General features: G+C 46.8%; 1 protein-coding gene across 1 annotated transcript in view; it reads right to left on the bottom strand.

Annotated features, from left to right (window-relative positions):
• The window catches only part of LOC122370828 (neuropeptide F-like), a 47,796-nt gene that overhangs the window by 26,927 nt on the left and 5,257 nt on the right, over nt 1–15,612 (bottom strand). The window contains exons 2-3 of the mRNA XM_043346762.1: nt 12,505–12,680; nt 5,289–5,343 (exon numbers count right to left, since the gene is read on the bottom strand). Of these exons, the coding sequence (XP_043202697.1) occupies nt 5,289–5,343; nt 12,505–12,680 (231 nt within the window). The remainder of the gene's footprint in view (nt 1–5,288; nt 5,344–12,504; nt 12,681–15,612) is intronic.

The raw sequence follows: 15,612 nt of genomic DNA, 5'->3' as shown, positions 1-15,612 counted from the left end.
CGAAATCTATCTCTAAAATTTTGTACAAAGATCGAATGAAAATGTCTCTGCAAAGTCTCGACATCGCCGTCCATTGACTTAACATGGGACACAGCAAAATTCCAACTTTGACCTCGTGCAAAGACACGTTCCGAGATTCTGAGGGGTATACAGCGCACACTAGCGTGTACCCAAACGTGTTTGCCATAAAATGCTGGGAAGAAAACCACCTCTTCCTTGGCTCGTTTTCCCGCCATTCGCGATCGCGCAAAAAGTGTCCAAAACCCCGTTCACTTAACATGCGTAAAATGGAATCGCACGTGCCACGCGCAAAAGACTTCTTAGCGAGTAGCGACCGGTGCCATCAGGTAGATCGCCTCCGGGAGCCCATACCATGAACTTTTTACGAAGATTGTACATTTCGTCTAGGCCCCAATCAAGATGTCTCGATTCGCTGCCAGACTTGCAAAACATAGCCCGGAGAACGACCGCTCCGGTTGTTTTTCAATAGAAAAACACAATTCTAATAGAAAAACACAATTCTAACGAATAGTGTTTGTCTTTTCAAACAACCTGCGGTTACCAGCATCTGCGATGCTGGGCTCCGCATCGCTGGACCGCAGGTTGTTTGAGCAAGCACCTTTGGAAACGCAGCAAAAACGCCCGCCGCCAAACGAGAGGATGAGCCTTGCACGTGCAGACCGGAGTCGGTGTGCTACGGACTGACGTGCACGGCACCCTATTCGCCGGTCTATAGCGGTGTGCCAAATTTGAGTGCAATCGACCCGGCCGTTTTCGAGATCTGGAAGCGTGACCCTGCACGTGCGCACGTGCAGCCTGGGCCCTAATTGACTTGTGCACGGCACTCTATTCGCCGGTTTCTAGCGATGTACCAAATTTAATCTGAATCGGCCCAGCCGTTTCCAAGATCGGGAAACGACCCCTACACGTGCGCACGTGCAGCTGCACCCCAACCGCGGCACATGAAAATACATACTTACTGACTTGTGCACGGCACCCTACTAACTAGTCTCTAGTGGTATGCCAAATTTGAGCACAGTCGGTCCAACCGTTCTTGAGATATGGAAGCGTCAGCCTGCACGTGCGCACGTGCAAACTGGGTCCCATCTGACTTGTGCACGGCACCCTACTCGCCGAGCCCTAACGGTGTGCCAACTTTGATCACAATCGGCCCAGTCGTTCTCGAGATCTGGAAGCGTCACCCTGCCCGTGCGCACGTGCAGCGGCACCCCAACCGTGACACATGGAAATGCATTGCGCGGCGGGTGCCTACAACCATGCCAAGTATCAGCGCAATCGGCAAACTAACTACAGAGTTATTAGACTTGTTACTGAACTGACTTCTTTTCGTTTTGCACGTGGCACGTGCATTAGGGGTCACCCATACGCATCGAGAGTAGCACACTACGTGTAAGAAAGGAAGGAGCTATCCCACACAAAAGACCGCGAGTGAATCGGTCCAGTGGTTGCAGAGATATAAGGTTTGTACAGGCACCCCACAGGCGGCCTACTGCTAATATTTAGCAATAATCAGTGTCGCATCCGCACACGGGAGGTATCGCCGTCACCTATTCGTATACTCTAATGTGGTTGGGTTCAAGTCACAGTCGAGCCCTGCTTTTTTACAACTTTTCTTAAAAACGGCACATCGTGCAGTGACGTTCTATACATTATTGGAAAGAGCATCGAAAGTTGTATGTTTTATTAACTTTTCACTTTGATATATCTGTAACGTAAAAAGTTATTAAGCAACAAAGACGCTCCCATTGACTTTCCATGTTAAAAATTTTCATTTTCAAACGAACTTTATTAGAAAAAACGATTTCTGCCAGCTTAACGAAGCATAACGGCATGTACTATGCTCTTTCCTTTACAAGATATAAGAGTTTGGGCGAAATCTATCTCTAAAATTTTGTACAAAGATCGAATGAAAATGTCTCTGCAAAGTCTCGACATCGCCGTCCATTGACTTAACATGGGACACAGCAAAATTCCAACTTTGACCTCGTGCAAAGACACGTTCCGAGATTCTGAGGGGTATACAGCGCACACTAGCGTGTACCCAAACGTGTTTGCCATAAAATGCTGGGAAGAAAACCACCTCTTCCTTGGCTCGTTTTCCCGCTATTGGCGATCGCGCAAAAAGTGTCCAAAACCCCGTTCACTTAACACGGGGAAAATGGAATCGCACGTGCCACGTGCCACGAGGTTTTAAGCGAGTAGCGACCGATGCCATAAGGTAGATCGCCTCCGGGAGCCTATACACTGAACTTTTTACGAAGATTGTACATTTCGTCTAGGCCCCAATCAAGATGTCTCGATTCGCTGCCAGACTTGCAAAACATAGCCCGGAGAACGACCGCTCCGGTTGTTTTTCAATAGAAAAACACAATTCTAACGAATAGTGTTTGTCTTTTCAAACAACCTGCGGTTATTCTCGAGATCTGGAAGCGTCACCCTGCCCGTGCGCACGTGCAGCGGCACCCCAACCGTGACACATGGAAATGCATTGCGCGGCGGGTGCCTACAACCATGCCAAGTATCAGCGCAATCGGCAAACTAACTACAGAGTTATTAGACTTGTTACTGAACTGACTTCTTTTCGTTTTGCACGTGGCACGTGCATTAGGGGTCACCCATACGCATCGAGAGTAGCACACTACGTGTAAGAAAGGAAGGAGCTATCCCACACAAAAGACCGCGAGTGAATCGGTCCAGTGGTTGCAGAGATATAAGGTTTGTACAGGCACCCCACAGGCGGCCTACTGCTAATATTTAGCAATAATCAGTGTCGCATCCGCACACGGGAGGTATCGCCGTCACCTATTCGTATACTCTAATGTGGTTGGGTTCAAGTCACAGTCGAGCCCTGCTTTTTTACAACTTTTCTTAACCCGCGCACCGACGGGGGTCTGCGCCAACTTCGCACCGACGGGGGGGGGCGGATGACCGCCCCCCCCTGAGATCTCGAGAACGAAGCAAGATAGCGACAAGCGGCAAACGGCATCGGATACGCACGGTCAAGATCTACAATTTTTACTAAGGTCATTTTCAGGTCAGGTCAAAGATGACGTCACAGGGGTCGAAAAAGTCAAAATGGAGGCGCTAGATATGGAGAGAGTTTTTCTCGAATAACTTTCGAATTAGTCAAGATAGGAACAAACTAAGGGCATCATCGTAATCCTCTCGTCAATCCGCATCGAATGATATATATGTTGACCTCGAAAGGTCAAGGTCAAAGGTTGACCTCAGGTCACGTGACCTCGAGGTCATCATGTATGTCATTCGATGCGTCTTGACGAGCTGAACACAATGAGACCATCCACGCGTCTGTATCTTGTTCCTGTACGGAGTTATTGGCCAAAAACCTGTGGTGACCTTTGATGACGTCACATGACCTCACAGCTGCCCAACAGCAAAACAGACCTCAAGGTAGTGAAGGTTGATCGTATATGAAGTCATGTATGGTATATGGGGCCATTCCGACCCGTTTTAGTGGTAAAAACAGGGAGTTGATTTTTCCCCCGTTGACTTATAATGGGGAGGTCGCGAAATTGACTTGACCTTAGGTCACCGATATCAAAATTCCGAGATATACAAATTGTAGCTACTAATGACCTAATAACATCCTGCGACTTTCAAAGGCCTCCGACATCTACTGTAGCTCTGGCACGGTGACAAAGTTGCAAAAAAGTGGCTTGAGGTTGGGTCATTCAAAGTGACCTGGTGACCTGACCTTGAAAGGTAGGAGGTTCAAACTTGCACACCATGTGTAAAAGTGATGAGGGAATAGTCATACCAAATTTCGCGGCGCTACGCGCCGCGGTTTTCCCGCTATTCGCGAAAAACCTCAGGGGGGGGCGGATATCCGCCCCCCCCCGTCGGTGCGCGGGTTAAAAACGGCACATCGTGCAGTGACGTTCTATACATTATTGGAAAGAGCATCGAAAGTTGTATGTTTTATTAACTTTTCACTTTGATATATCTGTAACGTAAAAAGTTATTAAGCAACAAAGACGCTCCCATTGACTTTCCATGTTAAAAATTTTCATTTTCAAACGAACTTTATTAGAAAAAACGATTTCTGCCAGCTTAACGAAGCATAACGGCATGTACTATGCTCTTTCCTTTACAAGATATAAGAGTTTGGGCGAAATCTATCTCTAAAATTTTGTACAAAGATCGAATGAAAATGTCTCTGCAAAGTCTCGACATCGCCGTCCATTGACTTAACATGGGACACAGCAAAATTCCAACTTTGACCTCGTGCAAAGACACGTTCCGAGATTCTGAGGGGTATACAGCGCACACTAGCGTGTACCCAAACGTGTTTGCCATAAAATGCTGGGAAGAAAACCACCTCTTCCTTGGCTCGTTTTCCCGCTATTGGCGATCGCGCAAAAAGTGTCCAAAACCCCGTTCACTTAACACGGGGAAAATGGAATCGCACGTGCCACGTGCCACGAGGTTTTAAGCGAGTAGCGACCGATGCCATAAGGTAGATCGCCTCCGGGAGCCTATACACTGAACTTTTTACGAAGATTGTACATTTCGTCTAGGCCCCAATCAAGATGTCTCGATTCGCTGCCAGACTTGCAAAACATAGCCCGGAGAACGACCGCTCCGGTTGTTTTTCAATAGAAAAACACAATTCTAACGAATAGTGTTTGTCTTTTCAAACAACCTGCGGTTATAAACATTAGTTGACGAGGAACACGCGTTATATAGTGCAGGTTAACAGGAGCAGCATTCAGATAAAAATGTCGCTTGTCTTTATCGAATTGAGCCGAAAAAAAAATGTAGTGTTTGTCTTTTCAAACAACCTGCGGTTATAAACATTAGTTGACGAGGAACACGCGTTATATAGTGCAGGTTAACAGGAGCAGCATTCAGATAAAAATGTCGCTTGTCTTTATCGAATTGAGCCGAAAAAAAAATGAAGTCTAATGTCCCATGGCGGAAATTTCATTTTGAAATGTCGTTTCAAGTAATATTTCTAAGGGTTCACCAAAAGAAACTTATTTGGTGGTGATGAAAATCTCTGGTTGTTTTAATTGTTTCATTAGTTCTACGTATGACCCTTGGCTTTGATCTTTACTCGCAGGTCTGTTCCGTGGCGTAAGAACTTTTAGCGCCTAGTGATGAGTAATTGAATCTGCTGAGAATCCATAAAGCCGCTAGCGAGAATCGATTTCTGCGCCAGAGTGGAGGGTATCGTTAACTTGAAATGTTGACTGCTAACGTTGCAGCTACTAGAAGATGTGTATCGACGCTCTAGGCATTCTCACCTCATCAACTTCAATGGTGTCGAAATACGCTGGTTCCGAGGCCCGCTTTCCAAACCTGTGGAGCAGAGCACGTGTAAGAAGTGGGTTGCCAGCACTTCATTTGTGTTCCAACGCATGACAATGCACGGTCATCCGAGCATCAAGATACACTTCAAACTGACACGAGATTCTTCGTGAAAGCCATTGTAAAACAATGGGCCAGAACAATTTTGAATGATCAACTAAAAATGCACAACATTGTTTTATTTTTTAAGCTCTGCTGCACGTATAATTGACATGCATCAAGTACAACTTATGTCGGAGTCAATGACAGCAATGTCGTGCATTGCAGCAATTGCTCTATTGCGTCAATTTTAACCAGCACCGCTTGGTCCTCACTTCAAGCTGCCCCAGTTAACCCTCGCCCTGGCACGGCATTTTTCATAACACGGCCTGGCAGGGGGGGGGGGGTCGATGCGACCCCCCCTCGCGATTGGCTCCTATGGCACCTAGAAACACCAAATTTGGTAGGTAGGTGGGCCCCCTGGAGTTCTCACCCCTGTGCAAATTTGGTTGCTCTAGGTCAATATTTAGGGGGGTTTTGGGGGTATAAATGTAAAAATTTCGCTAAAAACAGGTCAAAAGTTTTTCGCTTATAACTTTTGATCTCATTAAGATAGAGCAAAAAGAAAAGCACCAGTGAACTCAGCACGTCAAGGCGCGCGTCGAATGATATACTTTTTAGCCTGCTTAAGTGTACTTAAAGTTTTTCTTAAATTTTAAGTAAACTTAAATTAATAAATTGAGTTCAAGTTAATTAAATTGCATCATATCGCATATCATTCGATTCGGCTGATCACCAGGAACACAATGATACCATTTTTTAAGCTCTAGCGTCATTATGTGCCAAGTTATTGGCAAAAACGTTATTTGACCTCAGTTGACCTCATTTGACCTGACCCATGGATAAGTACACCAAACAAAGAAGCACCAAGTGACCTGCTGTTAAATACAGTGGTTTCAAAGCACAAAAGTGATAGAACGAAGCGGATATCTCCAGTATTTTCCGAATTTAGTATTTTCCCATAGGCTTAACATTACGACGTAATGACCTCTAACTGACCTCAGGTCAGTGACCTCAAAAAACCCGAACTATATGTTATACAACTCGGTGAACTTAGCACATCCTGAAAGTTTGAAGGAAATCAGTCCAAAACTGTGAGTTGGACAGGTGCAAAAAGAAAATTGAAATTTGACCATGACCTTGTACCGGTTTTTCTGACCTGGTGACCTGAACCCGGACCTGAAATTTTCAGGTCATATGTAAAAAGGTTGCCCCATAGGCTGTGCCAAATTTGGCGGCGCTGCGCGCCGCCGTTTTTACGCTATCTTCGAAAAACCTTAGGGGGGGGTCGCATCGACCCCCCCCTGCCAGGGCGAGGGTTGGCTGTCTACATAGAATATGTGGTATAATGGAGATCGCTGAACCAATACAAAACGGTGACAATCGGAGTTCCACGGACAAAAGCCAAGTTAGGCGTAATGGTATTTTCAAAGAAATCGATGAGCCAGACTTGTTAGGAAATAAAAAACCACATGGTCGATTAGGATTGCATTCCTTTTGCTGGCCCCGTAGGGAACGTTTCAGTAAAAGGTCATATTCTTTCACAAATCCAGAATTACGTAATTGCCTAGACATTTCAGGGTCACCCCAAAAAAGTATCTAATACTGCACAAATAATTTTTACAGTACTAATTCCAACACTGGTTTTGATTCAACACAGGGGAAATCACGTACAAGGAACATATATGCGCTTTGCACAGTGGGCAATGGACGTATAGATGTAGCTGAAGACATACAGACAAATAAATGCGTAGCAGGAAATTCAGATGGCCACGAGATAAAACTTTACATTAACACAACAATGGACATAGCTGAAACATCCATGGAAAGAGTTTCATCAGATGAATTGCCGATTTCCATAATCAATAGCATATTGTTGACGTCACAGAGATGGAGGCACTGTAGCTGACGTCACAGGAGCAGCATGAAGAGCTTTCAGCTTCCAGGTGCTACGGACCCGAAGACCACGATAGAAATTCGGCCGCCAACACACGCGGCTGCTGCCGAACCGCCGGGCGAGCTGACGTCACAAGATGTCGAGCTGACGTCACAATGAGAGGCTGGATGACGTCACCTGAGGGACTGCACACTGCACGGTGGCCTACCTGGGCCTGCTGCGGTGAGAAAACTCCCTGTCAATCGCCAGGAGGCGCCTGTAGAGGTCAGCACGCAGCGAGAAGGGGGAGGATCGCTTCACGACGTCCGCACCGTAATCGGCTTCACTGTGCAACACGGGAACGAGAGGTAACAGACCTTGGAGAGCACGGATGGGGTAGTGAAGAACACAGAGGCCTCAGTCTTATGTACAGTTACAGACCCATCGGGCACGGGTAGGGCAGTGACAGACCCAGAGAGAGCCACACTCTGTCCGCCAGGATGCAGATGATCAGAGAGCACACCGAGAGGCACCGGGTTCTCTGTCAGACACAGGTAGGTAACTATGTACGGGACAGTGAAGACCCAGTAAGCACCGCTGCACTGTCAGCGGGAGCTCTGCTCGGTGTGAGGAGGAAGGGGCATGAGTTACAGACTCAGCGAGACTTTGCTCGGTTTTGGGAGAGAGAGAGAGAGAGAGAGAGAGAGAGAGAGAGAGAGAGAGAGAGAGAGAGAGAGAGAGAGAGAGAGAGAGAGAGAGAGAGAGAGAGAGAGAGGGAGAGGAGCAGTGGCAGACTCAGCGAGAACTCTCTACAGTGTGGAGTGGGGAGGGGCGCTGTCAGCTTCACCGGACACTGCTGCACTCTCAGCGGGAACTCTGCTCGGTGTGGGGGCGGGGATGGTCACTGCCATCCCCAGCGCCCACTGCCGCCGGACTTAACCCAGTACGTGGAACGAACGGAAACAAACAGCTTGGAGCGTATGCTGGTCGCTGCCGCAGTTACATCAGATGTTGCTATCGTATGTTGTATCTGATTAAATTCTAGCTCAGCAAATTTTTCACTCACTGTCATGCACGGCAAATTAACCTACACGTCAAACTGACATTCTTATCGCAAGTTTATTCTTTATTAAATACTCTGCAAAAGTCATGGCATCTATAATGAAGCATAAATCCATACTATTGCCCCGGCATTAGGCTACCTGAATCGAGTCCATCTGAGCAGTACTACCCGCCTGTTGCCGCCGTCCGTGAAGCAGCTAAAGAAAACTACTTAGATGCCCGGTTTAAATTGCATATCATAAGAGCGTGTGCATAGGTATGAACACCGGTCCCTGCGCTGAGTCTCTCCTTCCTAGCGTCAGTCCCCACGGTAGGAGCTGTGGGAGCACGCAGGGGGCTACCCATGTAACCAATACATACTAGCCGTTTTCACGATGGCCATCTGGTACACATTTGGTGCACATCTGGTGCAGATCAGGTGCAGATTTGGTCAAATTAGGTTCAGTGTGTCTCTTAGCAGCTATCAGCTAGAATTGCACTAACTGCTTATATGCCTGCTTTGTCATATCATCAGAGAGTATCATCGATTAAAACACTGAAATAAATTCATAAAATAAAGATATTTGCTGTGAAAGAGATTAGGTGCATATTTGGTCGAATCAGGTGCACTCGCCGGAAAGCCCGTCGTGAAAACGGATACTATCTCTACGACACAAATCACTTCAACACACAGAAAAATATTGACACCGTTAGCGGTGTAATTGCACAGTACATATCTGAGCACTTGAGGAAGGTTAATTTAGTCCCTTCCCCGCTTAAATTACTCGCGCTTCTAAATGAACACCAGGGAGAAGGTAATAGAACACTGTTAGGAGGGTTGGGTGTTTTACTACATGTAGCAAAACACCCAACCCTCCTAACAGTGTTCTATTACCTTCTTCCTGGTGTTCATTTGGAAGCGCGAGTAATTTAAGCGGGGAAGGGACTAAATTAACTTTCCTCAAGTGCTCAGATATGTACTGTGCAATTACACCGCTAACGGTGTTAATATTTTTCTGTGTGAATGAACTTGACCCAAGGTAAGTTTCTAGAGTAAAACTATTTTCAGTTAGGTATATTAACGTGTTCATTATTTGACAGTCTGGACGGGAGAGACGCTGGCGCTAAAAGCGGCCCGTCATCGTATCACGGTAGCGGTGGTTCCCGCTCTACAGGGTGTGAACTGGTGTCGGTGCAGTCACCTTGACTGTCTGCCGCCTCGGAGCGACAGCTGCTATTGAAATGACCCGCATCGGCACGGTACTCCGACGAATTGAAGGCCGCAGTGATTCGCCATGTCGGCAAAGGTCTTTGAGAGTCACAAGAGAGCTTCAGTGTTTTGTAAATACATATCAATAGAATAAAAAAGGAAAAGCAATGTAAGTGCTTTTCCACATTTCATTGTTAATTATGAATGTAAAGTAGAAACATAATTAGATTGTTTGGCTGCTTTTTTATCCGTATGCTGGCAGCAGCCCGCATATGTCTTGGGTTCATGACCGACAGATATAGAAACGATCGATCCATGCTGGGGAGCGTTTATGGTATATTCCTCACTGCTTAGACAGTAGTAATTAGTATTTACGGTAGACAGGCTCCTTATCTTCATCGAGGAAATGTCATCCATTTGTAAAAGAGCAGCCCTCTAAGCAGTATGCTGTATTTGTTTGTGCGAACAAAAACTCAATTAATCCATCCATCTATAATCGATAGTCCATGGCTATAGCATGGCAATGTCAATTATTATCGATGTTCAGTAATAGATGTGGTGGGAGCTGATTGAAGTACAGCACAGACAACCAGCTAATTGAGTTAGAACTTACCAACATGAGCACGTTTCAAAGTGATTTGCAGATTCGTCGAAATGTCATTAATTTTAGTCGCTGTGGGAGGAGTTATTGTCCCAAATACTACAGTCTACACCCTTGGATTTGCCAGTGAGTTAAATGGTTTCAACAAGTCATTTCTGGGCGCATCAGTTTTTAATGCCTGAATGAGAAAGGCGAATCCCTAAATCGATCACTTTTGTTTTTTTCCCCAATCGCTACCGATCAGAGTTTAGGGATGATTTCTGCAGCATTGCACATTTTCTCTAAAATAGTAAGACACAAACATTTCCTGAGTGGAAGCGTCTGCAATCTTTTAAGCCGCCACGAAGTCCATTGTGCCATTGAAGAGCTTCACAGCTGTTCCACCTCCACGGCACAATTTCTTACACATCTTCTGGGATTAGTGCCTCGGTTAGATGACTGCATACGGTAAGCGAATACAGCAGCCAGACACTTGAATAGTTTCCAAAGCAACCAATAGATGGCTCTGCCTGACTGATGCCTGGCGCATGCTGCACCGCCGTGCTTCTGCAGCTTTTAAAGCGGCCCATAGATGGCTCTGCCTGACTGACGCCTGGCACATGCTGCACCGCTGAGCATCTGCAGCTTTTAAAACGGCCCATAGATGGCTCTGCCTGTCTAACGCCTGGCGCATGCTGCACCGCTGTGCTTCTGCAGCTTAAATCGGCCCATAGATGGTTCTGCCTGTCTGACCCCTAGCACATACTGCACTGTCATACTTTTGTAGCTTCTAAAACGGTCAATAGATAGCTCTACATTATATAGGTCAAGTAAACATCTCATGTAAGACGACCGTTCCGTGCTTCTATCCTCAGGATACTGAAATCCTTCTCCTCCACGCCGCAACCCCCTTCCGGGCTGGACAGGCAACTTTATCTCATGCGGGCTGCTCCCTTGGAGCGGCACCGCTGCTCCCGAGGGAGCGCACCCCGTAGCCGGGTGCAGTGAGTGCCTTGGGGCTGGGTGGCCTGTCTTCGGACGGGCTCAGCCCCGGCGACTCACTAGGGTGCCTGCCCAGACCAATGTCTCCCCCTATATCCTATCATCCTCCCGGCTCTGAAATGGTCTTACTGGACCGAAAGGGCCTAACCCAACAAAACAAAACAAAACAAAACAAACAAACAAACTCATGTAAGACCAGAGTATATAGACAACTGTAAGCCAACAGCGCGATGACAGCTCCACTGTTTTCTGCAGCAGGCGCTAGAGATGTCAATCACATACCAACTTTTTGGTATACCGATACCAAACCGATACCAACTTGGTATTTGGTATTTCAATCCTAATGTACTTGGTATTTTGCTGGTATTGTGAACCCTCACTTATGTATAAGGGGCTGAGAAATTGGTTAAAAGTCGGCATTTCCCTCATGTTATGAAGTTGGTTTGGTATCGGTTTTTCTTCATGGTTTATGCTGGTATTTGGTTTGGTATCGGTATTCAGATTTTCTGTATTTGACATTACTAGCAGGCGCCCCACCTCTCAACCTTAGCTCGTAAAGCTATGAATATGGAGCGCAAGCTGAGCTTCCGCTCGTCCATGTGGCGTGTTTTTGACGTCTTTATCTTCCTTGCAGCTCCTTATCGGCCTGGATTCCACCTTTGGCAGCAGGGAATGATGGCTGATAGCGCAGTAAAACCCCAAGAGATGATAAAATGCTCACAAAGTCATCGTCTCACATCTAATGCGGATCGCTGCTAGTCCAGAAGGTGGCATTAGAAGTGGTTATTACGCGAACGGGCCACTTAAAGTGTCAGGGGGCTGAGAATGGGCTTAAATATGACAGAAGCAGATTCAAAGTTCTCGACAGTTTCCACACAGCATGTCTGATCCACTTAGCTGACTTGGGCAACGAGCCTTCGTCACGATCTGTAATTAACTATATGTTCTCATGAGAACGATAAAGCGAGCTGCTTTTCAAAACGTTCAAGATAATATACTTACATACATTTGCAAAATATTTTGGAAAGCTTTTCTATTTACAAAAACAGCACAACTAAAATCTAAAAAACCTTATGAAGGCCAGGCTATACCATTGAAGGATAATTGTAATACAAAATCATAGTATAAAAACATGTTTAGAATCGAAATGCGTCTACTAGATTCGCCTTTGCATCAGCATGCTGCAAGTAGGTAGTCAAATAATTGAGCAAAAAAAAACATGCCAAAAACTGAGACGCTCTCATTTGTTATTGATCAACCAAAAGTTGCTGCGAATGTCAACAGAAGTCGCTATTCTTTTTTCTTGTTTGTGTGGGCGACTTTTTACGAAAGGAATGCGGATTGACGTACTACACCATTTTATCAGTGCCCTGTTCCGACCGGAACTGACTGAGCGTTACTCGCCTGGGCCGCGCGACGTTGGAGTAGTAGTCGTCTAGTTTCCGGAGGAAGGTGAGGGTCTTGGCCATGTCCTCCCTGTCTCGTGTGTAGCGGGCCATGTTTGGCCGGGCGTCGGCGAGCCGGAGCAGATCTAGGGCGCACACGGCGATTACCAGCAGCGCCAGGAGCTGGCGCACCCTCTGCGGAGAGAAAACACACGGGCGTCTGACGGGAGCACACACAGAGAGCACAGTGTAACTACAGAGCACTCACGTAGCACTGTGAGTAGTGAGTACATCTATAGAGCATGGTACACCCGGAGAGTACACTACCCCCACATAGGACGGAACTCCCGGGGTAAAGGGAGGAAATACGCCCACACAAGATAGCCACGCCCACACTCTCATCACCGGGAGGCAACAGCAGCGGCAGCGGCAAAGCTATCAATTTTCAATGACATCTCATCGCTTCTTTCGCGTCACTGTTGTTGCATATATCAGGCGACACAAGCAATGACCATCGCCCCCTGTCGCGCTGAACCCACGCCCGTCGCTCGCTGCAGTGCCGTCGCTGGAAGGCAGTGTCTGCCAGTGACGGGCAGACACCGGCCGTCGCTGCGACGCACTGATTGAAATGCTGGCCGACGGCTGACGGCGGCCGCGAGGAGACAGCGGACAGCGGCGGATGACGTCCGACGGCGCCAATGACGCCCCCAGATGGGACTGGCCGGGGCGCGGGACGCCCGCGGCGCCCCGAGCTGTGATGGAGTGTCGGCTGACGGAGGGTCAGACGGCCGCCGAATGTGATGTGATGAGCCGCGGCGCCGTCACCGCGGCGGGTGAGTCAGAGTGTTTCCGCTGTGCTGGGTCAGCCCAAATAGCTACCAACATCCTGCTCCTCACATCAGACGTAGCTGTGTTGTGATTAATTTTATCTAGGTAATGCTACAATGGAAACATGTAAAAAGCTACCTTACGGCAAATTGTGAAGGATTTCATTTTCAAATAACCTTTTTGCCTAGGTTGTATCTTGCAAACGTCGGATGTCTTCAACGCAATACACCATCCGTAATGACAGAGAAGAAGGAGAGAGAGAGAGAGAGAGAGAGAGAGAGAGAGAGAGAGAGAGAGAGAGAGAGAGAGAGAGAGAGAGAGAGAGAGAGAGAGAGAGAGAGAGAGAGAGAGAGAGAGAGAGAGAGAGAGAGAGAGAGAGAGAGAGAGAGAGAGAGAGAGAGAGAGAGAGAGAGAGAGAGAGAGAGAGAGAGAGAGAGAGAGAGAGAGATGGGCCATTGGTCATTGGTATGATGACGATCCTGTATCCTTTTTAATTAAATTTCGAAACGCATTACCAAAATACATGCTGCTGTGTGATTGAGATAAAGCGCGCCAGCATTTGAGCATGACAGCTACATGGAACTTTCATCTAACCAAATTGATCTCGTGACGGATGACCTGGATCATTTTGAAACGTCGCCCTTGGGAAGAATGAACTGCACGCACACTGAAGAGTGTCGTGTTACCTGTCGAGGTTGAGCGCCTCCGACCATGCCCGCATGGGGGGCCACCGACCCCCCCCCCCCCCCGCCGCCACCACCGTGGGGGGATAGGGGGTGCCGGCCCTATGCCGCACTCATGACAGTGGCGGCCGCACATGTTCGCAGCTGCATGAACTCACACCATGGTACATGCGGGTACATGCATTCGGTGGACCCAGTGTGAATGAAGTATGACAGTTATTGGGCAGCTCGGCAGGAAAGGCGTTTATTTATTGGACTCTGTTGAACCACGATCGTAAACTTGACCTTCCCCTGACAAATGTGTCCTCACATACACTATTTATTTACAATAATGAGTGTAGCGTTTCCGAGAACACACGAATGCTGTTGCACTTCTGCATTATAGAGCAAATGTAAATAATCTACTGATAGTGAAATTAACAATTGTTTGCGTCCAATCAATAAGTGAACTTATGGCGTCCTGTTATGCTACGATAAGAGAGGCATTAATTATTGCATGGCCTTAAGGCCGACAGTGGCGGCCTACTCATACAGAAGTAAATCGTATTTCTGTATTTATCCATCTTGAACGCGCTTATCGGAAGGGTAATTCCACGAAAGCATAATGTTGTGGACATATTTCACAAATTTACCTTTAGTTTTACACCTTGCTATCCTTTTTACGGCACGTAGACATCGCAAGGAAAAATGTGTCTTAGCGCAATATGTGATAGCTGATCATACAACCTTACGTTTTTCCAAAAGACGCAAGGATTCAGATCAAGCGGAGTAGGAGTTTTACTGTTGAGCCTCAAGTGTGGGCAATAGCTGAGACCTTGTCATCCTCCGTCCTCGGAGTGTCAGAAGGCTCGCCGCCCGGTGTCGTTGGCCACAAAAGGCCACGGGGCCGAGCGGAGTCCTCAGGGCACCAGTGCGTGAAATAAGACCCGCCCGCCAGCCGAGCCGCCTTTTGGCAAAAGAGCGGACATCGTGGGCGATGAGTTGTCAAGTGGCCGGGAAACTTCCCTGTCAGCCACTCCCATTTTTCACCTGTCTCATCACGCTGAAAAGCGTCCACCGAATCGATTTGCCAACAGCCGAGCATAATGTGGTCGATGCTCTTCCGATAATTGAGGAGTGTTAGGTGGAGTACAGCAATATATCAAGCTCACGCCTAACTGCTGCAGAGACGACCAGCGCTGTCAAATCTATTCAATATGACTAAACAATTTAATTATATTTCATTTCATTGATACGTGTCTTCGGCTAAGAGGGAACCTTATAACAGATATATCAGCAGATTTGAAACTCATTACATTTAACATGATTTGCAACACATTGAGTGTGGGTGAGAGCAAAGATGAATGCTAAAGAAACATAAGTTATGAAGAAATGTTACAAAGAAAATGCGCAATAGAAAAAAAAAATTTGCTTCTTATTGCGAGAACTAAAAATAAAATAATTGAGAACACGCATATGGCATTAAACGGTATTGCATTCGATGGCATTCGATATTGCATGAGTAGTTGGCTATGTTGGGTCATAGCTTGATAAATAAATAGTGCAGTAAAATGTAATAGATAATGTAATGTAATAGATAACAGAAGTGTAACAAATAGGTATTTTTACACTTTGTT

The sequence above is a fragment of the Amphibalanus amphitrite genome, unplaced genomic scaffold (genome assembly GCF_019059575.1).
Source record: "Amphibalanus amphitrite isolate SeventyFive unplaced genomic scaffold, NRLGWU_Aamphi_draft 001171F_arrow, whole genome shotgun sequence".
NCBI classification, from domain to species: domain Eukaryota; kingdom Metazoa; phylum Arthropoda; class Thecostraca; order Balanomorpha; family Balanidae; genus Amphibalanus; species Amphibalanus amphitrite.
Note: the sequence above shows the minus strand (reverse complement) of the source record. Positions and strands in the feature narration are given on the sequence as shown.